The sequence below is a fragment of the Protobothrops mucrosquamatus genome, unplaced genomic scaffold, assembly GCF_001527695.2.
Source record: "Protobothrops mucrosquamatus isolate PMUCROS unplaced genomic scaffold, P.Mucros_1.0 scaffold194, whole genome shotgun sequence".
Taxonomy (NCBI): domain Eukaryota; kingdom Metazoa; phylum Chordata; class Lepidosauria; order Squamata; family Viperidae; genus Protobothrops; species Protobothrops mucrosquamatus.
The window spans coordinates 623,227-650,595 of NW_015386550.1; the positions used below are offsets into that span (position 1 = coordinate 623,227).

At 36.0% G+C, this 27,369-nt stretch overlaps 1 protein-coding gene across 1 annotated transcript in view; it reads left to right on the forward strand.

Moving 5' to 3' along the window:
- Positions 1 to 27,369, forward strand: part of LOC107285572 (myosin-7B) — a 46,253-nt gene that overhangs the window by 17,773 nt on the left and 1,111 nt on the right. The window contains 26 exon segments of the mRNA XM_015813775.1: positions 370 to 519; positions 2,223 to 2,393; positions 3,022 to 3,201; positions 3,293 to 3,425; positions 4,567 to 4,643; positions 9,185 to 9,272; positions 9,678 to 9,795; positions 11,905 to 12,028; positions 12,520 to 12,656; positions 13,007 to 13,262; positions 13,527 to 13,769; positions 14,468 to 14,644; positions 14,932 to 15,077; positions 16,343 to 16,433; positions 17,076 to 17,465; positions 18,480 to 18,606; positions 19,554 to 19,672; positions 20,583 to 20,779; positions 21,026 to 21,375; positions 22,507 to 22,631; positions 23,558 to 23,673; positions 23,873 to 24,065; positions 24,973 to 25,176; positions 25,287 to 25,412; positions 25,920 to 26,090; positions 26,411 to 26,556. Of these exon segments, the coding sequence (XP_015669261.1) occupies positions 370 to 519; positions 2,223 to 2,393; positions 3,022 to 3,201; positions 3,293 to 3,425; positions 4,567 to 4,643; positions 9,185 to 9,272; positions 9,678 to 9,795; positions 11,905 to 12,028; positions 12,520 to 12,656; positions 13,007 to 13,262; positions 13,527 to 13,769; positions 14,468 to 14,644; positions 14,932 to 15,077; positions 16,343 to 16,433; positions 17,076 to 17,465; positions 18,480 to 18,606; positions 19,554 to 19,672; positions 20,583 to 20,779; positions 21,026 to 21,375; positions 22,507 to 22,631; positions 23,558 to 23,673; positions 23,873 to 24,065; positions 24,973 to 25,176; positions 25,287 to 25,412; positions 25,920 to 26,090; positions 26,411 to 26,556 (4,355 nt within the window).

The window sequence follows — 27,369 nt, forward strand, 5'->3', positions numbered from 1 at the left end:
ATTTGTTGAGCAGAGATTTGGAAAACAGTCAAACAGCAAATTATGTTAGTATGAATGAAGGGCCCTCTCCAAAGTGTGTGGCAACTGCGTCCTCTGGAAGGCCCAGTGCATGGTTTGGAGTCCCAGGAGAAGCCTTGTTTGTGAAGGCAATTTCTGTAGGCAACCTGAAAAATCCTTGATGTCAAGTCTTCCAAATGTTACAGCTATCTCAACCCTTTGAGGAGAGATGCTTCACTCATGTTAAAATGCTTTGTGAAGTTTCTCTTGAATACTTTTCATAGCTCTGTTATAAACAAAACTATGTATTAGATATGAATTTTAGAGGTACAACAGTTGTTCTGATGAAATTTTATTATCTTGCAATCATAGGTGGTGTATGCAGTAGGCGCTTTGGCAAAAGCCACTTACGATCGTATGTTCAAGTGGCTAGTTATGCGTATCAACAAAACCTTGGACACCAGACTAGCCAGACAATTTTTCATTGGAGTTCTGGATATTGCTGGCTTTGAGATCTTTGAGGTAGGTTTGGAAACTGGCCAAGGCAAACACCTTGGTATGAAAGCAATTTTTTTCGATTCTGTATTGGAAAAAGCAACAACCATCATTAACTATGAAATATACAGACCAGCATTGTTAACTTGATTTCTTTTTCTTTTTTTTTCCTGTGAAGCCTATGGCAGGCAAATTGCAAAGTATAAGGTGAACATCCACTTGCACTTGAATTCCAGGGCACTTCCACAGATGATTTGTAATGTGTAGCACTGTAAGATTTCATGCTGTTGTTTCTATTCATCAGCTGCATCTATTAATTTCTGGTTGAGCTGCAGCACTTTAAGCAGTTTCTCCTCTGTTGTACAAAAGCTCTAGAGAGACTGTGGTTGGTCTGGTTTTCTGTTGGCAAAAATTTTCTTTTCACTCTGACTACTGGAATGGAGGATGAGAACATGTAGCTTCTTGTCAAGAGCCTAATTTTAGAGCTCATTAAAAGACAACATGTGGTAGTGCATGGGTGGCTTTTTAGCCCTCCTATAGCTATGGTACTGCTGCGGGTGTTTCAAAAATCAATGCACAGATGCAGCATGAAATAAAAATGTTAACAGGTAACAAATCACAGATTAAACATTTTGTTTATTTTTTTTTTTAATTGAATTGAGGTATTGCAGACTCATGGCAGCAGCAATATCAGTGGGGTGCATGCATTTCAAAACGGGCAATATGGAGAACAATCTAAGCGTTGTCCCTTTGTACACATGCATATACAAAAGAGGCAAGGCTTGGATCATTACACTATATTGCCTGATTTTGATTCTGTCTTTTGGATTCTGCTGAATGACAGTGAAGATAATGAAAGGTGATCTTCAAATTTCTTTGGGGAAATTAGGGAATAGAAATGGGAACCATGTGGAAGTAATATTAGAATTGAATCTAGCATTGGTTGATTCATATAACTATCTTTTTAACATGGTAAAATTACTGCAGTACTGATTTTAATCTTTAAATGTAGTTATATTAACTTTCAATGAAGAAAATGCAACACAGGTCCTGACCATAGGCTTGCAAACTACTGTTCAAGAGTTCATTTAATTACTTTCACAAAGAGCTATTCAAAGTCATGTATAAAGATCAACAATACTATAACATCAGAATGTGGTGTAGATAAAACCTAATATCTTGGAAATATTTTTAAGAATCACTAGATTTCAGGAGATTTCACTCAAGAATGCCAAAATCTTGGGAGATCTCAGCAAAGAGACTGAGATATCATAAAAATAGTTTATAACAAAGTGGACAATCTTTCAATAGCTAAGAAATACTGTGTTGTTATTGGAAAGAAATCAGGGCTGCAACAGTTAAAGGAGCTATGTGAAGTATAAGCAATTTTTAAAATATTTTTAAGAATGTAGGATGGAATTGGTTGGGGTTTTGTTTGTTTTTGAAATTGTGAAAAGTTCATTTTAGGACACATACTATAGTTTTATTGCCTTAAAACATCTAATTTCAAAAATTGTATCATAAAATTTGATAGCACAACTGAATAAAACCTTGTGTACTGCTTACAAAAATATTAAATATTTCATTGACAAAGTTTATAGTTATATTTTTTAGTTCTTGCCATTCTGGTTTTATATATATATGAGGCTTTTCTGAGGGTGCTAATAATGATTATATCTTAGCTAGGTGGTAGAGTCTCAAGTTCCTTTTGCTTCATTTCTTGCCTGCAGTATAACAGCTTTGAACAGTTATGCATCAACTTCACCAATGAGAAATTGCAACAATTTTTCAATCATCACATGTTTGTTTTGGAACAAGAAGAATACAAGAAAGAAGGAATTGAATGGGTCTTTATTGACTTTGGCTTGGACTTACAGGCTTGCATTGATCTGATTGAAAAGGTAAAATTGAGACAAATTTTACACTTAAAAAAATTCTCAGGGTTCTCATTTATTTCTAAATCTATCTACAAAGAAGAATATAGCATATCATTCTACAATATCTTTTGAATGAGAAAATAAAGAAATGTCCAATAAAACCAAGATGTTTTGCTCCAGAGTACTACATATTCAGATAGGAAAATTGGAACACTTTTAAAAGTAAATTGAGGCAAAGAAATAATAACCAAACAAAAAAAAAGCAAATACAGATACTTTGAGATGAAAAGAATAATTTCAACATCAATTTCCTGCCATATGATAAAATAGTCTTATGAAAGTTATTTTTCATGATCCAAATCACCTTAAATATATATCAGAACTATTGTGATCCTGCCACATGAAGCTGTTTTCATATGAGTAGAATAGTTCTACTTGACAAAATGTACATGAATCCATCCATTGTTCTGAAAACTCTAACTTCATATGATCCCTAATCCAGAATAGGCAAAATTAATTTTTAATAATAATTAATACTGTGTTAATTAATAATTATTTATAATGTAAGCGGCCCACCGTTTTATTGGATGAAATAAATATACGACCAATTAAGATTGCTACTAAAATGTTGGTTAATATCCTTTTTTTATAGCCACTTGGTATTCTCTCTATTCTGGAGGAAGAATGTATGTTTCCCAAGGCTTCTGATATGACATTCAAGGCCAAGCTGTATGACAATCACATTGGGAAATCACCCAACTTCCAGAAGCCCCGGCCAGATAAGAGGCGTAAATATGAGGCCCACTTTGAGTTGGTGCATTATGCAGGAGTGGTATGTAATAATTCCCAACTTCCTATCTTATAGACTTAAAACTAATGTTTGCGTTGTTCTGATTCTGTTGTTTTTGACCATTTATCAACAGGTACCCTATAATATAGTTGGCTGGCTAGATAAGAATAAGGATCCTTTGAATGAGACAGTGGTAACTGTCTTCCAGAAATCCCAGAATAAGCTGTTGAATAGTTTATATGAAAGCTATGTCAGCTCTTCTTCAGGTGAGTTGTATTGCCATACCTGCTTATTTTATATGGCACTGAATATAGTATATGTGAGAACATAGGAACAGTTATGCTACATTAATGAAAGGTCTATTTGATCAAAATTTCAATTTCCAACAGTCAGGAATTTCCAGGGAAACAATCTCTTTCCTCTATATTTTCCTCACAATTTTCTCTATTATATCTAAAATTTGATTTGATAGGCTCCTAAATGACCACACACATCACTGAAAACACTGTTGCAGATAAGCAGTAGAGGTCCCTTAGATAGTATTCAAAATCTTTGATTGGTGTGATATGGAATTTGATCAACTGAAGTGATCAAGAAAGATAAGGTATATACCATCTCATTGCTCAGATTAGGGTGGGAAAGACATGATAACTTTTATCTTCAAATATTTCAAAGGCAATATCATAAATAATTGTAAACCAATAAGATATAGTTGGTAATCTCTCTTGAAAAGAATGTAACTAGACCTTGGAACTATAAGCAGAAAAGAGAATTGTGCACAATTTAAATGGTTCAGATTGAAATGGTTCAATCAAGCCCTGCTGAAATTTTGTCTAGCCTTAAAACATGTAGTCCATCTGCCACTTTTCTTTTTCTTTTTCTTATTATCACAAGAGGACTAAGCATTCCACATCTCATTTTAAGCAACGTACATCTTAAGTGTGTTCTGAGAACATATCATTTGTGGATATTGTATTTTGGGTTCAAGAGAAACACTGAATCAAGAGTTTGAGAGTAAGTTTTAGAAGCAAATATTTGAGGAAAGCTGTTCCTTTACTCACCAGAATTGCCAAGAGACATATAGACATATTTAGGGTTGCTCATGCTAATGTTATAGACTATCCTACAGATCATTTTAAATGTTTCATTATATAATTATATAAATTGCTTTATTCTTTTGGGTTTTCATTTTATTTGTATTCTAATATACCTAGCAGATTTGAAAAGAAGTATTTATTCTTGGCAGTCTCTCATCAAGAAACCAGCTAGGCTGAATGTACTAAGTAGACTTAAAATATTGTTTAGAAACTCAGGCACTAGAGTTAGTCTCCCAGTTGTTAAAAACTAAATGAGTACCCAAACTAAATTAATCCCACTAAAGTAATGTACTGAAATTTTATTTGATAGATGAGCCCCCCAAGGCAGGTGTCAAAGAGAAGCGTAAGAAGGCAGCTTCATTCCAAACTGTGTCCTCAATGCACAAGGTAAGCATTTGATACTTTGGAACAAAAATCACTAGTTAAACTCTACAGAATTGTACTTGATTCAGTTAATAGGTATGTTGATAGTTCTTCCAGGTAACTTTCTAAAAATCACCAATTATAAATTTGAATCCCAGGCAGACACCTTAAAGCTTGGTTCTTCTCCCCAAATGGTCCAGTATTGTCCTTTCTTGGCAAAAAGAATACAAGGGAATTCACATCAGTGATTATCCCTATATTATCAATTCTTGGTGAACATCTTCATTTCACATTCAAACTGAATTGGAAGAATACTTGAAAGAAAACTAATTCCCTCTATGACAGGGAAATTCTTATTTCTGCTCCAGTGGTGTTTTGTTCTACATGGTTCCCGGCTGCTTCTCCGTTGCTGAGGGAGAGGCAGTTAAGACTTGCAGTGATGTTTAGATAATTTATTACATAAACATCACTTTAAGTCTGTGCTATTTCTCTCCTCACTATTGACTGCAGGAAGGAAAACCTTTGGGAAGAAGGAAACAAATGTGGATTTTACAGTGCTTGCAGCAACTGCCCCCCCCCCTGATTTTTCTGCCTTGGGAGAGAATTAGCTAGACCTAATTCTAATTGAACCAATGAATTGCATTCATCTCTGTGAAGTCCATTTGACTGAGAGCCAAGGTTTCAGAACTTAGAAGAGAAAGTTCTTGAGATCACGGGGTTTAAACCATAAATATTAAAACAATAGAGTCATGCTGATAACACATTACTATTCCTTACTATCCAACTCCAAGGAAACAACTGATATTCTTGAATGTTGTCTATATTCAATAAAGAGCTGGATAAGAGAGAATGAGATAAATTTAAGTAGGAAACTGGACTCAGAGACTGCGATTCAGCTGGTTTGTGGTGAAATGAACAGGTCCACATTTTTTTCTTGCATTCAGTCATGTCCAATTCTCAGAAACTGCCTGGACAAGTCCCTGCAGTTTTTTTGACAAGGTTTTTCAAAAGTGGTTTGCCATTGCCTCTTTCCTGAGAGAAAGTAACTAAGCCAAGGCCACTCAGCTAGTTTTGTGCCTAAGGCAGGAGAACTCACAGTGTCTTGGTTTTTAGCCTTGTGCCTTTACCACTACACCAATCTGACTCTCAGCTCCACATTATGTGAATGCTTTGTCATCTTCAGCTGTTCCTGGATTTGTAGGTGATGACCAAATAAAAAAGAAAACAGTTGACACAATTACATCTAATGCATTAACAGCAACTTTTTCTGAGCACTTGGATTTGGCAATAGTTACCCATATTTTTGTACCTATTATATTAACTAATCCAATATGACCTATATGTGACTAAGTATCTGGAAACACCAGTTGGTGCAGAATATAACACTGCAAAGTGCATGGATCACATGATGCCTTGTACTATACTGAAAAATCTGTAGAAGTTCTTAATTACTTTAAGAAATTGGTTTTAATTTTAAGGTCTCAAACACCTTAAGACCTAACTATCTGAAAGACCTCATATCCCATTATGAGCCTGCATAAATGCCCCCACTGTCAAAAGCCCACTAAGCCTGCATTGCTTCCAGGCTGTTGGATGCACATCATTGGCCACATATTTGGCCCCCAGATTTTTATGTAGACAAGCTATAAAAATAGATTTCTTTCTCTAGTTTTTTAATCACCTTTCCTCCAGGTGATTGATTTTATTTTGAATTTACGTTCCATATTTGAATAAATTTTATTTCCATTTTAATCCTTATTATTTGTCTTGTTTGAACGTAATAGTAGCATAGATGTATGTAAAGTGTATATATACATTACAAGATGAGTAGCGTGGTATGTGTATGTGTATATATGTCATATTACTCATCTTGTAAAATAAAGATATTTAAAAAGTACAGCTGCCATATGTTATGACAGGAAAGTAGACGTTTGTAGTTTAGATGGCCAAATAAGGATAGGTTTGCTGTGGGAGACATAATTGTCTGAACATTTATGTAGCTCTATGAACTTGGCAGGAGTGTTGCATAATAAAATTTTCATCTGGTTGAAACTTCAGTGCCACCTTTGGCACATATAAAGTGAGTGGGATAAGTAAGCTATTTTCCCAGACATCTGTAGATAGCATTGGTAATAATCCAGACATGATCATAATAATCATGCTAGATATATATACCTTTTTCTGTGTATGTCCATTTTTCGGACAATACAAACAAAAAAGAAGCCAAATTCTTCCCATAATTACCAATTATCTTTGTGTCCATCTATATCCACAGAAAACTGCAATGAAGCCAAAATGACAAAATAGGCAGGATGATGTCATCATGCAAATGTTGACTTTACGTACTCCCAATAGCTAGCACAAATACAGGTAGTCCTCAACTTACGACCACAATTGAACCAAAAATTTATGTTGCCATGTAAGAAATTTGTTAAGTGAGTTTTGCCCCATTTTATTACTTTTTTGCTATATTTGTTAAGTGAATCAGTTGTTAAATTCATAACACGGTTGTTAAGTGAATTTAGTTTTCCCATTGACTTTGCTTGTCAGAAAGTTGCAAAAGGGGATCACATGACTCTGGGACACTGCAATGGTCATAAATATGAGTCAGTTATCAAGCATCCGAATGTAAATCATGTGACCATGGGCATGCTGCAACGGTCATAACTGTGAAAAATAGTCATGTCACTTTTTTCAGTGTCGTAACTTCAAATGATCACTAAGTGAACTGTTGTAAATTGAAGACTACCTGTATATAGGTTGCAGCATTTGTTTGATGACATTGCGACAAATACTTTGTACTCTGCTTCCTCCACCCCTCCATCATGTCCCCGATCTCATTTATAATGTCTCTAATTAAAGGTATATCAGAAAATAGGACTAGGAAATATCTCTAAGACTCTGTAGAACAGGGGTCCCCAACCCATGGTGCATGGACTGGCACCAGGCCATGGCATGTCAGCAACCAGGCTGCACAAACAAGTGAAGCCCCATCCATGGGATGCAGGCAGCATGAGAAACCGGAAAAACCTCTCTCCATGGAACCGTCCCTGGTACCCAAAGGGTTGTGGGCCACTGCTGTAAAATAGCTCTTGCTCTATCTCAGTAGGAGTCAGGTTCAGATAATTATTTTATTTTATTATTTTATTATTTTATTTTATTATTTTATTTTATTTTATTTTATTTTATTATTTATTTTATTTTATTTTATTTTATTTTATTTTATTTTATTTTATTTTATTTTATTTTATTTATTTTATTTTATTTTATTTTATTTTATTATTATTTTTTATTATTTTACATTTTATTTTATTTGTATTACTGTAATCCACATAGACTGTATGTTAACAATAAAAACAATAAATTCAAGTTCCCTGAAGATGGGCTCCATCACAAGTCCAAAAGCTCTGAAGAATAAGCCCCTGGTCCTGGTTACCAACCCAGATTGGGTCTTTCAAAACAGTAAATACACATTAAAATAAAAACAATGTAATAATTCCATAATACAAAGTACAGATGATCTACTCATCATTCTCTAATCATTCCTCAGAACAACTCATTTTTTGTTAAAACCATCAGGTTAATGTTGATTAAGGCCATTGCCAGCTTTACAGTGTTGTCTATTCCTTAACATGGGGGCCACAACAGAGAAATATGTTTTTGAATTACGCCAGGTACAGGGGCCGGTGGCAGGACAATAGTATGGCTATAGTGAATTTCATTTGCCAGCAAGTGAGTTAATACACTTTGGGCCAACTTCCCAACAGGTGAGGGGTGATAAGGGCATGAATCACTTTATCTTCCCTCATATTTTTCTCCGCATGAGGTATTTTTCTCTCAACTCATTTTCAGCATCAGAACTTGGTTGAAGAGAAAAGCATCTTAGGGAAAGGACTACTCAGAAGTAAACCTCGGCTAAGAATGAATTTCTCTCCCTCTCGCTCCCCATTCTAAAAATAAGTTTCCTCTTCTTTCTTTGTACATGATTGGGACAGAGCTAGAGTGAGCATCTCTTTGACATGTGCTATATGCATCCTGCCTGATTTGACACTGGGACTATATCTGCTTGAAGAGGTCTAGGACAATAGCCTGCTTTGCTCCTTTCTGACAGATTAAGATGGACTTAGATATCTAATTTATCAGTTAAATTCATTTGAAATTATTGCAGAGCTTCTCTCTGAAATTTCAAAAGTAGGAAGAAAAAAGGGAGAGAGAAAAAGATTTTTATTCCACCTTCCAGATAGAAGCTTCTAAGACAATGTATAGGTTACAATCAACAATGACACTTAAATGCCATTCTATTTAAAGGTCTTCTCTGGATGTGAAATCCAAAAGGAAGAACTTTTTTTCCCTGGCCAAACACCTGGCTTATTTTTAACAGAGGACACAGAGAGAAAGTGTTCAGTAAAGATTATAATATTGGGCCAGCTTTGTATTGGGGAAAGTAGGGCTTCATATACCTGCTTCATGGCATGTTCATGGCAGGAGTAATACATGTTAAAATTTGACTTAGAAATGGAATGAGAGCAAATGAAGCTATTTAACTTTATATGTCTGCCTTACAGGAAAACCTGAACAAGCTGATGACCAATTTGCGTGCTACCCAGCCCCATTTTGTCCGCTGCATTATCCCTAATGAAACAAAGACTCCAGGTACAGAATTTCAAAAAGATTACATGAGACAGATGTGATGAAATGCTTGAGGGAAAATCCACATATATAAGACACTATAATTTTTTTAGCAGTAACTTCTTTGTTGTATATAACACAAAAAGTGGCAATAATTTTTTTAAAAATATTGAGTGAGGCTGGCATTTTAAACATTTTGAAACTTATATCTAGATAACTGTGCTTTCAATCAGGGTGAAAAGGTATTAATTTCTTTTCTCACCTTTTATATTCTTCCATTTCTTTGCGTTTGGTAACTAGGACTGTTTAATTTGACAGTTTTTAACATAATTTTCCGTCCATTTTTATGACCTTATTTAGGTTTAAGTTCTTTAGTTTGGGGAAGAGGCTGTTATTGCCGAATATACCTTCTCTTTTTTTCCTGTGCAGGAGCCATGGACCCTTTCATGGTGCTGCATCAGCTGCGGTGTAATGGTGTCCTCGAGGGCATTCGCATCTGTAGGAAAGGGTTTCCAAATAGGATCCTCTATGCTGACTTCAAGCAGCGGTAACCAGTCCTCTTATTTCCTATGTAAAGATACTAGCATTTCTCTCCTGTTAGGAACATAAGTAGGTGGTAAAGTTGTAGAATCTAGTCATTGGAAGAAAGTGTGAATTTCTGACAGTATCATACTATTTATTTATTTATAAAATTTATTGGCTACACATCTTATCATAGGATAACTCTGGGCGGCTTGCAGTTACATGTACAGTTAAAACACAAACATTTAAAATCAGACATTAAAACCAAGGACACATGGGGAAAGCGGGGGAGGAATGGGGGGGAAGGAGGGATTACTCAATCAATCACCTCCATTGCGCTGTTCTCCCACTGGGTCCCAAGCTGACTGGCAGAGCCACGTCTTTAGGCCCTTATGAAAAGATAGGAGGTTTGGGGCCAACTTCATATCGGGGGGCAAGATGTTCCAGAGGGCAGGAGCAACAGCAGAGAAGGCCTTCCTCCTGGACCCTGCCAGCCAGAATAATCGGGCTGATGGGATCCGCAGCATGCCTCCTCTGCTAGCAAGAGTGGAACGGATCAATCCCAGTGGGGTGAAATTACAAATAATAAATAGATACTACACATTTATTTTGCTTTTATTCTTGTTTTACTGCCAGGACCCTAGACTAAATAGGATCTAACTGTTAACAACAAAACTGCATTTCCCAGAATTCTCTGAAAAGAAGTAAGAGTAAACAGGCCAATTGTCTGAGCACTGTGGTTTGGTTTGGCTAATTAAAGTTAAATGAACTTAATGTCAGATTAGAACTTCTATCATATATATTTTGGGAAATCATCAAACTCCTTAAATGGCAATCTTTTAAATCTAGATGGAGTATAGTAAAATGTATATATAATGCTATTTCTGGCAGTAATGCCTATTTAGTTACTCCAGTTGGTTTCTTAGTTTTTGAGAGTTACAAAAAATAATTTGGTGATTATTTCTAATGCAACTTTATTCATTTTCTGAAGGTATATATAATGATGTAAAATAAGAATTCATTTATTGTTAGCCTAAAATTTTCTAGTGATGAAACACAACAATCTCATATATTAGAAATAGCATTGGCTGAGAAATTAATGCTTGAAATTAATGTCTTTTGATTTTCATATAGTTAAGCAGTTTTACTTAACATAGGATCTCCATTGTAATTATAAGAGTGAAGTAATTTCTTATACATTATTTCTTTGTTACAAATATATTTATGAAAGAAATATTAAATATGGACCTTTAAAGTTTCACATCTCTCATTAAGATTACAATTACACACACACACACATATACATTCAGACTAAAATTTTTATTTAGTTTTAAAAATATTTGCTTCTTGTTTTTTATTTGCTTTTATAGTCAATGCTTTTTAATATATGGGTATTTTAAATATTTTTTAAAAAATAAGTTTATTCCATTTAAGATTTAATAGAAGCATTAGGGCTTATCCAGTTCAACTGCCTGGATTACAGCATTCCAAACAGATGGTTTCTAGCTGTTTCTGGAAGGCGTCCAGTGAATGGGAACTTATTTAGCCCACTGTGTTACTTGTGGACAACCTGCCACTTTCACATGAAGTGATATGTACTCTACTATAATTGAACAGAGAGTAGTATGTTTCCAGGGAAGTCCTTGGGATATGTTAAAAAAATATCAAAATGGAAACTGGGATAGTACAATTGAAACACTGCTTTTTTTTTTTAATGTGTGTTGCATATAAAAATATGTGAAGCTTTGATTGTACCAACTCTATTGCCAACTTGACTTCTTTGAGCACAGTCCTGCAGGCATCCCTTGGTACTTTTTAAAAAGAATATTAAAAAATGTGGAGAAGTTTATATTGTATTAAACAGGCATATTCAGCTTCATTAGCAATAACCTAAACAAATATTTAAGATTAATTACCTATAAGATTAATGACCTATAGTCATCGTATATATAAGGTATAATAATCTCCATTATTTAATGTATTATTTAATTCTTCATTCTAATAAAATCAGGGTTTTCCAGACCTTTCTTTACCAAGTAAATTGTTTTAGAATCTAAGCAGCTTACATAAAGAAGTACTCTTGATTCTAAACATCTATTCCTTCAACTGTTAATCTTACCTCCTTTACTTCTAGTTATCGTATCCTGAACCCAGTTGCAATACCCGATGACAAATTTGTAGATAGCAGGAAGGCCACAGAAAAACTGCTGCTTTCCTTGGACATTGACCACACGCAATATAAGTTTGGACATACCAAGGTATTTGCTGTGCAAGTAGCATTTATGAATTGAATGACTTGATTTTACTGTGATAGAAAAATGCTGAGGATGAACACAATGTGTATGTCTAAGCTAAGTTTTGTATTCTTCCTTTTATATAATAGTTTTCTTTCTTGACTGTTAGCTTCACATACCTTATATTCAGTATCTACTGTAAGGAAGAAAGCTGAAATGCAAATATATAAGCAAAAAATAAATCATAACACTTCATAAGGAAATAAAATATAATAACATAAAATTTAGAAACAAAAAAATATTTTGTTTCTGAATAGGACTATTTTAGAATCTCAAAGTAGTTTATGGTGAATTAAGCCAAGAATATCTTCTAATTATGATTCATTAATTAGTCAAAAATTAAATGCAAACAATTAGCACAAGAGAATTATTCTTCAGAATTGTTGAAATATATTATTCAAAATAAACATGAAATCAATTACATCTTTAGTGTAATAAATCTTCCTTAATTTCAGGTATTTTTCAAAGCTGGTTTGCTGGGTCTACTGGAAGAGATGCGAGATGAACGGTTGGCTAAGATTATCACCCTCCTGCAGGCCAGGATGCGTGGGCGCATCATGCGAATTGAATACAAGTTAATCATCACCAGAAGGTATAACAACAAAATTACCCCTGCAGATACTTTTGCTTCATGCTATCCATTGGGATATTATAAATTGTATTGATTAGTGAGACATCTTTGTGAAGGAGCTCCCTTTCTCTTTACTGTATCTGTTAATTTCAATAACACTCCTATCAATATTTTGCTTTTCAGAAGGAGAAACAGCATTAAACATTTTTTAAAAATCTGCATATAAATTACAGCCCAGTATTTTCATCTTCTCTCTTTCTATTTACATCTCAGAATCTTCAGTTTGATCATAATTTTAGACAGAAGCGTAGATGACCTGCCTCTGATCCCATAGATTTCCGTTTTTAATATGTTTTATTAATTCCTCCCAGAGAAGCGCTCTATACCATCCAGTGGAACATCCGTGCTTTTAATGCTGTGAAAAACTGGTCTTGGATGAAACTCTTCTTTAAGATCAAGCCTCTCCTCAAGTCAGCTCAATCTGAGAAGGAAATGGCTCTCCTCAAAGAGGAATTCCAGAAATTGAAGGAAGCTCTGGAGAAGTCAGAAGCTAAACGGAAAGAACTGGAAGAGAAACAAGTCAGCATAATCCAGGAAAAGAATGATTTGTCGCTACAGCTTCAAGCAGTGAGTAACTTATGTAGTTAAGCATTCCAAATGAGCTTGACCATTGATACATGTTCTAGGTGGAAGCTGGGATTGAATATGACTGTAAACATTTACAGACAGATATTCCTTTACATATGTAATAGATGTTCTAAAGATAGATGTCCATAAATGACAACTATCTATAAAATAATCGTAGCTTTTAACATTCATTTTCCTACAGTTTTAAGCTTTTACTATACAACTATTAGAGTGGTAATGTGCCCCTTTGGATGTTCCTCACAGGAGCAAGATAATTTGGCTGATGCAGAGGACAGATGTGATCTCTTGATTAAGACCAAAATTCAACTGGAAGCCAAAGTGAAAGAACTGATGGAGCGTCTGGAGGATGAAGAGGAAATGAATGCTGAGCTGACTGCTAAGAAACGAAAACTGGAGGATGAGTGTGCTGAATTGAAGAAAGACATTGATGACCTGGAGATCACCCTGGCCAAAGTGGAGAAAGAGAAGCATGCCACAGAAAACAAGGTGAGCAAAATGTCTATGGAGATTCTCAGTCATCCAGGTCATTGTTAGCCCAAAATGCTTTTTTTCATGACGCAACTGGACTTTCTTGTTTTTCTTTGAAGACCTTTCACTTCTTATCCAAGAAGCTTCTTAGTTCTGACATTCCCCACCATCCAGTCAGAGATAAAGAAGTTTCTTGGATGAGAAGCAAAACATCTTCAAAGAAAAACAAGAAAGTCCAGTTGCCTCATGAAAAAAGCATCTTTGGAATAAGGTGAGCAAAACTGGAGTAAATAAGAATAAGGACATACAGTAAATAGTCTTGATTGCTCATGTAGTGTATACAAAATGTATATTTATCTGTAGCAGTTGAAACTCTTTACTGCATTTAACTATAGAGATTCAATTACAGCTCAGGTAAATCCCTGAAAAGCATTAAGCTATTTCAGTTCTTAATAGCATTCAGAAACCTATCAGCAACAAGAGAAAGTTCTGTTTTCTTCAATCTCATATAGCAGAAATAATGCACTTTTGGTATAGATTATTGGGAAGGATGAGACATAATTACACACATCCTCTGTTGTGTTCTAATGGAATCTGGAACTAATATGGTTAGCTTTACACTTTTGCAAAGGAAAGTGAACTTTAGATTTTTACTAATTTTCATTCTGCCATGTTATGAATATATCCCTTTAAGCTATCCGATCATATTATCCTAGGTGAAAAACTTGATTGAAGAAATGGCTGCTTTGGATGAAATCATTGCTAAGTTAACCAAGGAGAAAAAGGCACTTCAGGAGGCCCACCAGCAAGCTTTGGATGACCTTCAAGCTGAGGAGGATAAAGTCAATACTCTAACCAAGGCCAAAGTCAAGCTGGAACAGCAAGTAGATGATGTGAGTTAACACATGACAATGGACCATCACAATGGAAGAACTCATGTCTAGTTTTAATATTATGTAATATGTCATGGATGGACAACCTGTAATACTATAACTGGATGTAACCCATATCCTTTTTTTTAGGAAACCCTGGAACATTTTTTATACCCATGTCAATTTCAATGATGTGAATACCAAAAAATTGGCACCGCCAATTTTTGGTATCCACATCACTGAAATTGGCATGGATATTGCAGTGCCAAATTTTTTTCCTACTATTTTATGGTTTTTCTGTTTTCTAGCTGGAAAGTGCTTTAGAGCAAGAAAAGAAGATACGGATGGACCTGGAAAGAGCAAAGCGCAAGCTAGAAGGTGATTTAAAACTAACACAAGAATCTGTGATGGATTTGGAGAATGATAAGCAGCAGCTTGAGGAGAAACTCAAAAAGTAAGCATGCAGTTTCTCAAAATGCTATATAGACAACCAAACCATATTATGCACACTTTGCTATTTTAGTTTTATTTATTTATTTGTATCCCACCTTTATTATTTTTACAATTAACTCATGGCGGCAAACATATCCGACACACCTTCCTCCTCCTATTTTCCCCACAATAGTATTGTGAAGTGAGTTGGTCTGAGAGTGAATGACTAGCCCAAAGTCACCAGCTGATTTTCATGGCTAAGACAGGACTTGAACTCACAGCCTCCCACTTTCTCGCGTGGTGCCTTAAACGCTAGAGCAAATTGGCTCTCTCTATAATATTCTCTTTACTTTTACTTTACTGTTTATTTTAATACTTTCTTTATAATATTTTAATGGCAGAAGATATTATGAATCAAGTACTGCTATCTATTGTTACTATTTTAATCATTCTTATTCTACCTTAGAACTTTTAAGCAATACTAACAGACTAGAAAGAATTATTGTTCTACTACATTGCCTAAAGCCATCTTGAGAAGATAGCTCTTGTATATGAGGCATTGTTTAAATGCATATGAAAAGAAAAAGAAAGATGCAATAGGGTATATATTTTAGAGTTTGTTGACAAGCTCATAAAGATTCATATGATTTGGAAAACAAATAGCTGCAAAGATGCCTGTTTCATCACTACTTCATAGGAAGATCGTTAAGAAGAAATGGAGTACATCTCCACCCTAAGATATTTCAGGAAATAAGTTAGTTTGGTATAAGTAATAATTCAGTTGCTAAATAAATCTTGTTAACAAAAGGCACTGTGAAAATTTTGCTTGCAGGAGAAATATTCAATTTCGGACAATAGCCAAAAGATAATGTTATACCCTACTGATTTCAGAAAAATAAAATTGTTAATTTTGACTCACCTCTCTTGCATGTAGTGATTTTCTCAGTTTCAATTAAAAGTTTCTTTTGGACAGGTTAGAAGAATAGAGAAAAGGTAAGATGAAGGGTTGTATAGTGCAGCTATTTGGGATGCTAATTTTGCCTTCAAGAAAAATAGAAGCAAGAGGCAAATGATCTTCCTCTTTGCCCGAGACCTTAAAGTGAATGATTATCACATTAGAAGAGAATATATGTAGCTCAGAAATGAACTGTGGAGTCCTTGTTGCTCTCTGAGCTTGATTGTTTGCAAGAGAGCAAAAAGGACTTCACAGATTGTCACATTAGTTAACGAATCAAACATCATAAGTATAATAAGATGCACAAGTTACATTTATTTATTTTTCTGTAGGAAAGACTTTGAAACCAACCAATTAAATTCAAGAATTGAAGATGAACAGCTTCTTGGAATTCAGCTGCAGAAAAAAATTAAAGAACTTCAGGTAAATATATATAGGTTTAAATGTAGGCTGCAGATGGACCAACTTAGTTGGGTTACTTCAAGGGTTGTCCATAGTATCATGATTTCTATTCCTAGTCCCTCAAAAGCAGTCTTTTGCTGATCTTGCAAAAGAAAAATGAGAACAATGAGAAAAAGACTAGGACTAAAGCTCGGAAGACAAAATCTATGGTTCCGGTGACCAACCCAAATTGGATCATGCAACATTATCTTGGGACACATATATTTGCCTTCATTCATGAGAAAGGGACTGCTTATCTGCCTCAATCAACTGTTGGTCCTAAAGTGAAAAAAATATGTCAACCCTACTCCATACACAAGAGAAATAAAATAAAATATGATAATGTTCCTCTGTCCCTATTTAATGCTTTTATGTTAAATCCATTTTTCTGATTTATTATTATTATTAGGTTGAAGTATTTTCCCCTTTCAGCATATTATTTATGGCAAAAGTCAAAGTGGGTTAACATTCCATGTAGTTAGTGAGGATTCTTAAGTAATCCACTGGTCATCTAGGGTTAATGTGGTCTATATGTTGGTGAAAGCCCAGGTAGAAATGGTACAAACAAGTTGGCTTCTGGCAGAAACAGGACAGATTTTTCTGTCATTTGTTATCTTCTTACAGGCCCGAATTGAGGAGCTGGAAGAGGAGCTTGAGGCAGAGCGAGCTGCCAGAGCCAAAGTGGAAAAGCAAAGAGCAGAAGTAGCTCATGAGCTGGAAGAGCTGAGTGAGCGGCTTGAAGAGGCAGGAGGTGCCACAGCCTGTCAAATAGAGCTGAACAAGAAACGTGAAGCAGAATTCTTGAAATTACGCAGGGACCTGGAAGAAGCCACCTTGCAGCATGAGTCAACTGCTGCCACCCTGCGCAAGAAGCATGCTGACTCAGTGGCTGAACTGGGGGAGCAGATTGACAACTTGCAGCGGGTCAAGCAAAAGCTAGAAAAGGAGAAGAGTGAATTAAAGATGGAGGTGGATGATCTAGCTTCCAACCTTGAATACCTCACAAAGAACAAGGTGAATGGTTGAGTCATGTGGAATTCTATTAACTTATTGTTTGTGTATTAATGGATAGCAGGGGAGAGTTATTGTGGGGTGAATGTCTCATATAAGAGCTATCAGTATGATGGAGGGTTTATTCCTCCTACAGTTGCTATTTTGGACTTTGTGTCAACACTTTGCACTATGCTAGTTCTTGCTTTTCTGCTTAGACTAGTCTTTCTCAAACTTGGCAACTTTAAAATGTGTGGATTTCAACTCCCCAAATTCCCCAGCCAACCATGATGGTTGGCACAGTCCCTTTGGAGCTGGCTTCATGTGAAGACATATATAATTCTAAGAACATATAGGTACTTTTGAAATGTTAAAAAGCATATATTTGGTTCAAAAGACAAAGTATTGAGAAAATTTATCTTCTCCTCTTATCAAGTTTCTAGACTTAATGGCTGAAAAAAACCTCAGCAGACCTGTTAAAAAGTGTCACAATAGTTAAATAATCTCAGAATACAGACTGAAAACAAATTTTGGCTCAGCATAATTTTAGTCAACCTTAGGACTAACATAAGCAGAATGAATGATACAAAGCTAGAATTTTTTGGAAAATCAATTGGCATTAATTATGGAAATCGCAAAACTTAAGTTTTCCTAATAAAGAATTGTTACGATAAAAAAGATGACAGTCTTCCTTCAGTTTGGAAATACAAATCAGATTTATCTAATGCAGAAATCAGATACTGTATTTCAACAACTGTTCTTCCACTTTCTGAATGCCTTATCTTCACTGCATTCCAGTAGTTTCTTTTACTGATCAGGATTCTGAATGACTGATGGGAAAAAAGCAGTAGCTAACTCTTCTTAGGATGCCTCATGCATCCCAGTTGTACATTCAGTTGGGAAGCTAACAAACCTGCCATAATATAACACCAAAGCTGAACCATGGAGTAGAATTCTTAACCTATACTGGACCTGTTCCTTGGTTATTTAATTCTTAAACAATTCCAAAACCTATCAGCTCTTTTCTTCCTGTTTCAGGCAAATGCTGAGAAACTCTGCCGGACATATGAGGATCAGCTAAGTGAAGCCAAATCAAAGGTGGATGAGCTCCAGCGTCAGCTAGCTGAAGTGAGCACCCAGCGTGGGAGACTGCAGACTGAAAGTGGTACGTTATGCAAACACTTTATAGATCCTGGGAAAAGACTAAGCTCTCAAATCTGGCGTAGCAGTTTTTACTCTTGAATAGCACCTGTAATGGGTATCCCCAAGATGGAATCAATCTAGTAATATAGCATTGATCATTGATATTAATACTTGATATATCTTATGGTATATGAAGAATTAAAGCTGCTGCAGAACACTGAGGAAATGTGGTTTGGAACAAACGAAAAACAAACAAACAAACAAACAAACAAAAGAGGGAATTTGTAAAATTCCAAAAGTATGTAGGAAATTTCAGCCGCTGTGATCTGTCATGGAAATATTACCTTTTGAAATTACAAACGGTATAGGAATGTTGTTCTCTCTTGAATCTATGATTAGCAAAAGTTGTGGAGAAATCTCTGTGTATTGAATTTGAACATAATGTGTGGTTTCTCAGCCATATAATGGCTCACTGGTGGAGATTTTTAGGGGAGAAAGTTATTCTTTTCTCTTCATTAGGGTATAAAATACAATTGCAAACCACCTTGGCCAGCATGATTAATAATGAAAACTACTGTATTTCATTAACCTCTAGGAGGGCATATAAATTACCCACATTTGTTGTAATTGTTTCATTAACATTTCTTAATGATTAGTTAAGAAAAAGATGAAGAGTTATTAACTGATCTGTCAGCACATTCATAAAGCCCAGGATGATAACAGCAAACATGACAGAGTAACCAAGAACCATGTACAATATAACAACAACTTTGATTCCATATCAACTAGCTTCACTTTCTTGAAAAGATACAGCTTTCGGTTTTTCTGTTGAACTCACAGAATATCCATTGGAAGTCAGGACCAGTCCTGAAATTTGCTGTCTATTTTTGATACCAAAGCAATTGAAAACTATGAGTACTATGATGAACAAATTTGACCATGATATACATATTTTTTTTACAAAATCAGGTGAACTTAGTCGACTCCTTGAAGAGAAAGAATCTCTTATAAACCAGCTGAGTCGGGGCAAAACTTCCTTTACCCAAACCATTGAGGAACTCAAAAGGCAGCTAGAAGAAGAGACCAAGGTGATTATTTAAACATATAGAGGTTAGATCTGCGGTAATGAGCAGCTGATTTTCCTGGATTCAGACTGATGTTGTTAAAAACCAGATCAAATCTTAGAGTCTATGAATTAAGCAGTAAAAAGAAGGGTTTCTGTCTAGATATAGTATTTTTTTTACTCCATTACTAAAAATATATACCACTTTGACATTTAAGAGTGGGGATTTCTGAATAGATTGCACAATTTGGGGAAGATTTGCAATCTTGTCCTGTCATTTTAGAAATTGTTTTGCATAGCTACATTAAGACATTATAGATTTTGACTGCTTACCACATATGCCCCTACTTTTCTCCTTTTGCTCTGCTGATATCATGCAAATGATATTAGTGAGTAAGCAAGAATCAGCAATTCTTGATGAGATGAAATGGCTGTATAAGCATTGGGCAGATGCCTTCTCATCTCAAAGCCAATATAAGAGTAGCCAAATTTTCATTGATCTGAAAATGTGGAAGGAAAAAAACTCAGAGTTAAAAAATTATAGTGTTTTTTTAATTGTATGCTTCCCAGAGTCATGTTTTGTGAGATGGGTGGCTGTATAAGCAAGTAATAAATATGTGAATAGTGATACACATAGAATATTATTTCTGTGTACAGCAGAAACCAGATCTCTGTACTGTACACATCCCTATTCTTCTCATAAACCATGGCTATCCTAACCAATAATTACCTTCATAGAGCCATTATGGGAGTGGAAAGCATATACATCCAATAAATATGCAGCAGCAAGCCATGCCACAATGTTTAATTGGTCAAAATGCATCTATAGGAACATATCAAATCCCATTTTTATTTGGCATGGAGAGAGCTGGAAGTATTAACTGCTTGATAAAGAATTGATTTTATTTTAATCCAAACAATTTTCAACTTTTCAGTCCAAGAATGCTTTGGCTCATGCTTTGCAAGCATCCCGCCATGATTGTGATCTTCTGCGGGAACAGTATGAAGAGGAGGTGGAAGCCAAGGGGGAGCTCCAGCGCTCTTTGTCTAAAGCCAATGCTGAAGTGGCCCAGTGGAGGACCAAATATGAAACAGATGCCATCCAGAGGACAGAGGAATTAGAGGAAGCCAAGTGAGTTCCTCTAATAGTCATTCACACTAAATATATTCTGAGAATCTGAATTCTTTGATAGAGGGAAGCACTTTGGTATCACAGTGATGCCTATTAACATCTTTGCAGTGAAAGCAGGGGAAAAATTCCATATTAGGAGTTGTTGCAAGACACCGTGCAATGGAAGTAGTAGTGTTTCTGAAATTTTGTCTCCAGTGTGTGCACCAATATCTTCCCTATCTAATCAGGATGATTGGCAAATTTCAGGAAGAAGCTGGCCATCCGTCTACAAGAGGCAGAGGAGGCTGTGGAAGCAGCCCATGCTAAATGTTCCTCTCTGGAGAAAACAAAGCATCGTCTTCAGACTGAAATAGAGGATCTGTCCATTGATCTGGAGAGAGCTAACTCAGCTGCTGCTGCTTTGGACAAGAAACAACGCGGCTTTGACAGGGTCATTGCTGAGTGGAAACAGAAATATGAGGAAACACAAGCAGAGCTGGAATCTTCTCAGAAAGAGTCCCGTAGCCTGAGCACAGAACTTTTCAAGCTCAAGAATGCTTATGAAGAGTCCTTGGAGAATCTAGAGACTCTCAAGCGTGAGAACAAGAATCTACAAGGTATCAACAAGGCTGCATCACTTCTAAATGGCATAGTATAACTTTTTAAAAATTATCCTTAAGGTAGAAGCAGAAATATAGAACAAAGTCAGAAGATAGAAACAGTAAAAGAAATAATTCAGTTTTCTAATATCCTTCCGTTGTGCCTTTTTGTAAAATAAGCCAATATGTTTATCCATATGTAGGTAGTTTATTACTTGACTGTATGAACTGGCTTCTATACAAGCAGGCAGAGAAAGGTTTAGAACAAAGATGGTTCTTTTTCTGATTTTGAGGTGATTTGTTTTCTGAAAAGTAGTGGGAAATTGCCCTTTTGCAATTTGAAAGTTTGTAGTCATATTTCCATGGTGCAATTTCAGGGGGAAGGTTGCAAAGATGAGATTGGGAGAGGTTGCAGGTGGGTTGCCCATTCTTATCATAAACTATTTATTCCAACCAGTTAATCAAAAAATGAGTAGAAAATTGATGGGCCAGTATTTTTAAAAAATTGTAAGTATGATATCCATATTGTAGTTCCATAATATGTAGAATAGTGTTAGACTGAAGTTCTGTTCCCAGGTAACCAAGTCACCTTGGAACAGTTGCCATCTCTAGATGGGTATAATTCATAGGGCTTTAAATAAAAGGAGGAATGTAGCACCTGCTTTGACCTCCTTAGAACAAGGTGTGTATGCGTGAAAATCTTATATTCAACCAACTATGTAGGACCAGTCCAGTCAATAAACCTAACTAATATTCAGAGTTTTAGAATAAGTATTTTACTCCATTTCCCTTCTTTGATCTGACTTTTGACTGCTTTTTCCTAGACAATAATAATTATTAAGGAAAGAAAAAACACTTAGATACACTAGTTTGGTGATTGTTTAAAGTGACTCTATTAATACAAAATGTACAAATACAGGTAGGAATAAATGGTAGCATTCTATAAACCAGTAAATGAGCACAATGTGATCAAAACCTTCTTTTACCCCTAATAACATGAGATTGCTCTTCTGGCATAACTGAGTTTAGCATTATAGGCTAGAAGTTAAATTTGATTTTGAATATAGTAGAGAATGCAAACAATAGGTGGGGATCACTCAGGTTTCCAGATTACAAATAAGTGTATAATATCTGTCTTGGTCTCTTCAGAGGAGATAATAGACCTAACTGATCAAATTAGCATGGGTGGAAAAACCATCCATGAACTTGAGAAACTGAAGAAAGGCTTGGAGACTGAAAAAAATGACATCCAAGCAGCCTTAGAGGAAGCTGAGGTAAGCTCTTGAATGATTGTGGTAAACTTTGTTATTATTTAAACTTAAATATCAGCAGGTATTATGCTTTACTTAGTTTGGATTTAACATATTAAATGTATTCATTACAGTGATCTGTAAATCATGGATTAAGATTTAACACAGTATATGAACCAGCTTGTTGTGCCATAGTCAATAAATATTTAAATGTGACGTGTATATCAAGCAATATGAGTAGTATCCAAATCACTTTCCAATTACAATGGAGGCTGCAAAGAATTGGGTGTGAAAGGAATAGTGTAATATGAGGTAAAAATGAAATAAGAATTGGTGGAACTGTAAAAGAGTACATTGGCTTGGTATAAACATAATGAAGAATAAGTGTCTTGCTTTTACATAAACCAGTTTGTTCAGCAAATCATGATTTTTTTTTAAAAAAAGATTATGTTTAAGTAGAGCAATTATCCAATTGTTCAAGAACAATAGGACCTGTAACAAACCCTTTTTCTGTTCTTCCCAATCTGGCTGTTGCCTTTTGCTATTTGCTCCATGTGTCTTTGATCCAGTATTTAAAACTAAGTAGAAGCAGGCCATTTATCTGGGTCTGAAATAGCACCTAGAGATCAGAAAAATATATTTCTAGCTTTTCCAGAAAGATCTCCTAATTCCTGAGAACTATTGGATATTATAAAGATGACTGCCTAATCCACAAATAAGTAATATGGTGTCCAATTGTTTGGACTTTAATTTTCATCAATCACAACCATAGCTTTGTCAATGGAAGTCATTTTGAGAATTGATCTCTTTAAAAAAAATAGATTTTTTTTTAAAAAAGGAAGACACCAATCAGAAATGTCGATACTAATTCACAATCAGGTTATATCACATTGAAGGGAAGCGAACGTCTGTTGAGTTTTATCACTATTTATATTTCTTTGTGACTTAAGGGAGCCCTGGAACATGAGGAGAGCAAAACCCTGCGCATCCAGTTGGAGCTGTCCCAGATCAAAGCTGATGTTGATAGGAAACTGGCAGAGAAAGATGAAGAGTTTGAAAATTTAAGGTAGAAATATGACATATTGGAGAACCTGTTACATACTTTATGGAATGGATTGCAGTGGTATTATTAGATTTTCATGGCAAGTGAGGAAATCTATTGTCAGAGGCACTGTTGAGAAAGCAAGGCTGCAGTGATGATTCAGTTTTACTAGGCTGATGAATTAAGTGCCTTCTACTAAGCACTTTTCTTTTTTTTCTTCCAGGCGTAATCACCAGAGAGCCATGGATTCTATGCAGGCCTCATTGGATGCTGAAGCCAAGGCCAGAAATGAGGCTGTCAGGTTGCGAAAGAAAATGGAGGGAGATCTCAATGAGATGGAGATCCAGCTGAGTCATGCCAATCGTCAAGCTGCTGAGTCTCAGAAACTGGTGCGGCAGCTCCAATCCCAGTTGAAGGTCAGTCTTAATCATTTCTCAAGTAAATGTAGTCTATCAGCTCTCTTTTGCAATCTTCTCAATGATTATCACCTTATATCAGTGATGGCAAACCTTTTAGAGACCGAGTGCCCAAACTGCAACCTAAAACCCACTTATGCATCGTTGAGTGCCGGGTGGGTGTGGCCCATTGGCTGGGCATGGCCCATTGGCTGGGTGTGGCTGCGGTGGTAACCGCAGACTGGGCGGGACTAAAAAGTTCAATCAATCAATTCTAACTTTGCAAGATCTTTTTTTTTTCCCACGAGGTTGAAATTGACTGATTGAACCTTTTTTTTTTTTTTGCACACGGCGGAGGCCTAAAGCGAAAAGGTTTTATAAAATCCAGCTGAAGGTGTAGGACTGGGGCGACGGTGCGCATGCCCACAGAGAGGGCTCTGAGTGCCGCCTCTGGCACCCGTGCCATAGGTTCGCCACCACTGCCTTATATTAAAAGGTGGCAGTTTTATTTGGAAGTATCATGTGTTGTTATTTTTCTGTCTTCAAGGGCTGCAGAGAATGCAAAGCATTGTGCAGTGAAAGTAACAGTGAGATAGAGCTAAAATTGTTAGTGTTTTCCCCCCTATGCGGAATGTGTTTCTTCCCTCAGACTGGATTTATTAGCTAGAAACTTAATGCACTGTTAAGAACGTTATTTCAGTCCCATAAGCTAAGTGCAATAGAAAGTCAGTGGTTTGTCATGAGGCAGTATGATTTTGGGACACAGGTGCTGAAAGTATTTATGTGGCTCATGAGCTGCAGGTTGCTCATCCTCTTTCTTTGTGTTCACTATAGGGAATTGCCATCTTTAATGGTTTTTTGAGTTTTGCAAAACAACTGTTTTATTTTTGCTTGTGTTAAAACTGACTTCTCCTGATACGATCCACAGGACTTGCAGATTGAACTGGACGACACTCTACGCTATAATGATGACCTGAAGGAGCAGGCAGGTGCCTTGGAGAGGCGTAACAACCTATTGATGGCTGAAGTGGAAGAGCTGCGGGCATCCTTGGAACAGGCAGAACGTGGAAGGAAATTGGCTGAACAGGAGCTTATAGATGCAACAGAAAGAGTCAATCTATTACACACCCAGGTGAGCCGGAGAATATATTTTCAAGCAGGGATAGCAACTATTGGCATCAGTTCAAGATCGGAAGCAAAAGTGGGAACATTTTCATGGTTTATTGTTCTCTTCCCAAACAGAATACAAGCCTAATTAATCAGAAGAAGAAGATGGAGACAGACATTTCACAGCTGAGCACTGAAGTGGAAGAGGCAGTGCAGGAATGTCGAAATGCTGAAGAGAAGGCTAAAAAAGCCATCACTGATGTAAGGGGCCTAAGGAGCAGGGGTGGGAATATTGTAAGGGCTACATTGATTTTTCATATAGGTCTTTACTGGTGTGGCAGTTTCCTTCCCTGGTGTTTCCCAGAATTATTTTCTATGGAACTTAATAGAAAATACACAATGAAAATAGTTATTTATGAGTAGCATCAGTGCTTTTTTTGTAAAAAAAAAAAAAAAAAAAAAAGGTGCCGGAACTCACACATGTCATACAACCTGCCTTGCCTACCCTACAAGGTTCCATCCAAAAAAGGTGCCGGAACTCCGTTCTGGGCATTCTATGACAAAAAAGCCCTGAGTAGCATCTAGCAACGTTTGTTGATGGGGAACTCAGTGTTTTGCAATATCTAATACTTGACAGCAGGATCAGGTACTACTGACAGCTTATTTCAAGCTAGTGCCCTCCAGATACATTAATTGTAATTCTCATAATCAGTCACAGTAGCTAGTTTTAATGCTACATAAATGTTTTTTGGCTGTTGTCCCTAACAGGCAGCCATGATGGCAGAGGAACTGAAGAAAGAACAAGATACAAGTGCCCATCTGGAACGGATGAAAAAAAATATGGAACAGACCATCAAAGACCTACAAATGAGGCTGGATGAAGCTGAGCAAATTGCTCTTAAAGGGGGCAAGAAGCAGATTCAGAAACTGGAAGCCAGGGTTAGTATTTAAGAGAACATCTACTTTTTCTGGCAAAAACCTAATTTTCTTGTGGATTATGTTGCCAATAGTCCCAGTAAAGTAGAGACATGATGGGTAAGTAAAAGTCTGAATTCAGTGAGGTCTGAAACCATTTAAAGTTAAATGAAATCATATGTGCAAGGCTCTGTTGTAGGGGCAATGATCCATCATGTTATAGTCCACTAATATCTATGTAGATATCTAGTGTTTTGTGAAGCATGACAACCAATATAGTTTTTTGTTTTCTGAGCCAAGTAAGAAGGAAAAAGAACTTAACTGTGCTGTTCGGTCTTATTCAGGTACGAGAACTAGAAGGTGACTTGGATATAGAACAAAAGAAGAATGCAGAGAGTCAGAAGGGCATTCGCAAGTATGAGCGAAGAGTTAAAGAACTGACTTATCAGGTACATGCTTCATCATCTTCATGTTGATTCCTCAGATCCATGTTCATTAACACATATAGTGAAACCAACAAAAGCATAGGGGGAGCATTATACAAAAGTGAAACTTTCCTTTTTGCCTGCAGATCTCCCACCATTTTAGCAGTAATTCAGAGTTCTTCAGGACATAGCAAACCCTAAGATTGTTTCATTTGGAGTGAGACCAAGAAGTATTGTCCTCTGTTTAATGTGGAATTGTGATTTTATTCCAGTTTTATTCCAAAACTGATTGGCATCATATCATGTCTTCATCACTTTGGCTACATGATTATCAATTGGATTACATAGCAAACAAGCGTTTAAAGCTATTGACCAAAATAGTCAATAAGCTGAACCTAAGCTTCAGTAAACAGTACAAGAAACCAAGATTTAGGCTAGAGATCTTTCACATTCACATTCTCTTATTGTATCCCCAAATCAAACTGTATTTTCCCCATGTCACCTTCTCCAGTACATTTCTATCAATTAAAGGAAAGCTTGAAAATAGGAATCAAATTTGAATACTTTGTTCAAAATGGGCACCTACTGTATGTATCTATAGATAAATCAGGAAGGGGGAGGACATATTTCCAAAAAGTAAAAGAGCACTTCAGAAGTTTCTTCTGTGGAATATGAGTAGAATCTCAGTTTAGCTGCCCAGTTAGAAGAAGGGTATGTCTATTAAATCCAACCATGTTAGTTACGGTATGTTAAATCCAAATGTACATCCTTTGAATCAATTTGTGTAATTACATAACTGATGTAAATGGCATCACTTGCAATAAAACAAAACCTCAATTTCATGGATGAGAGGGGGTGGAGTTGCAATGAAAAAAAAA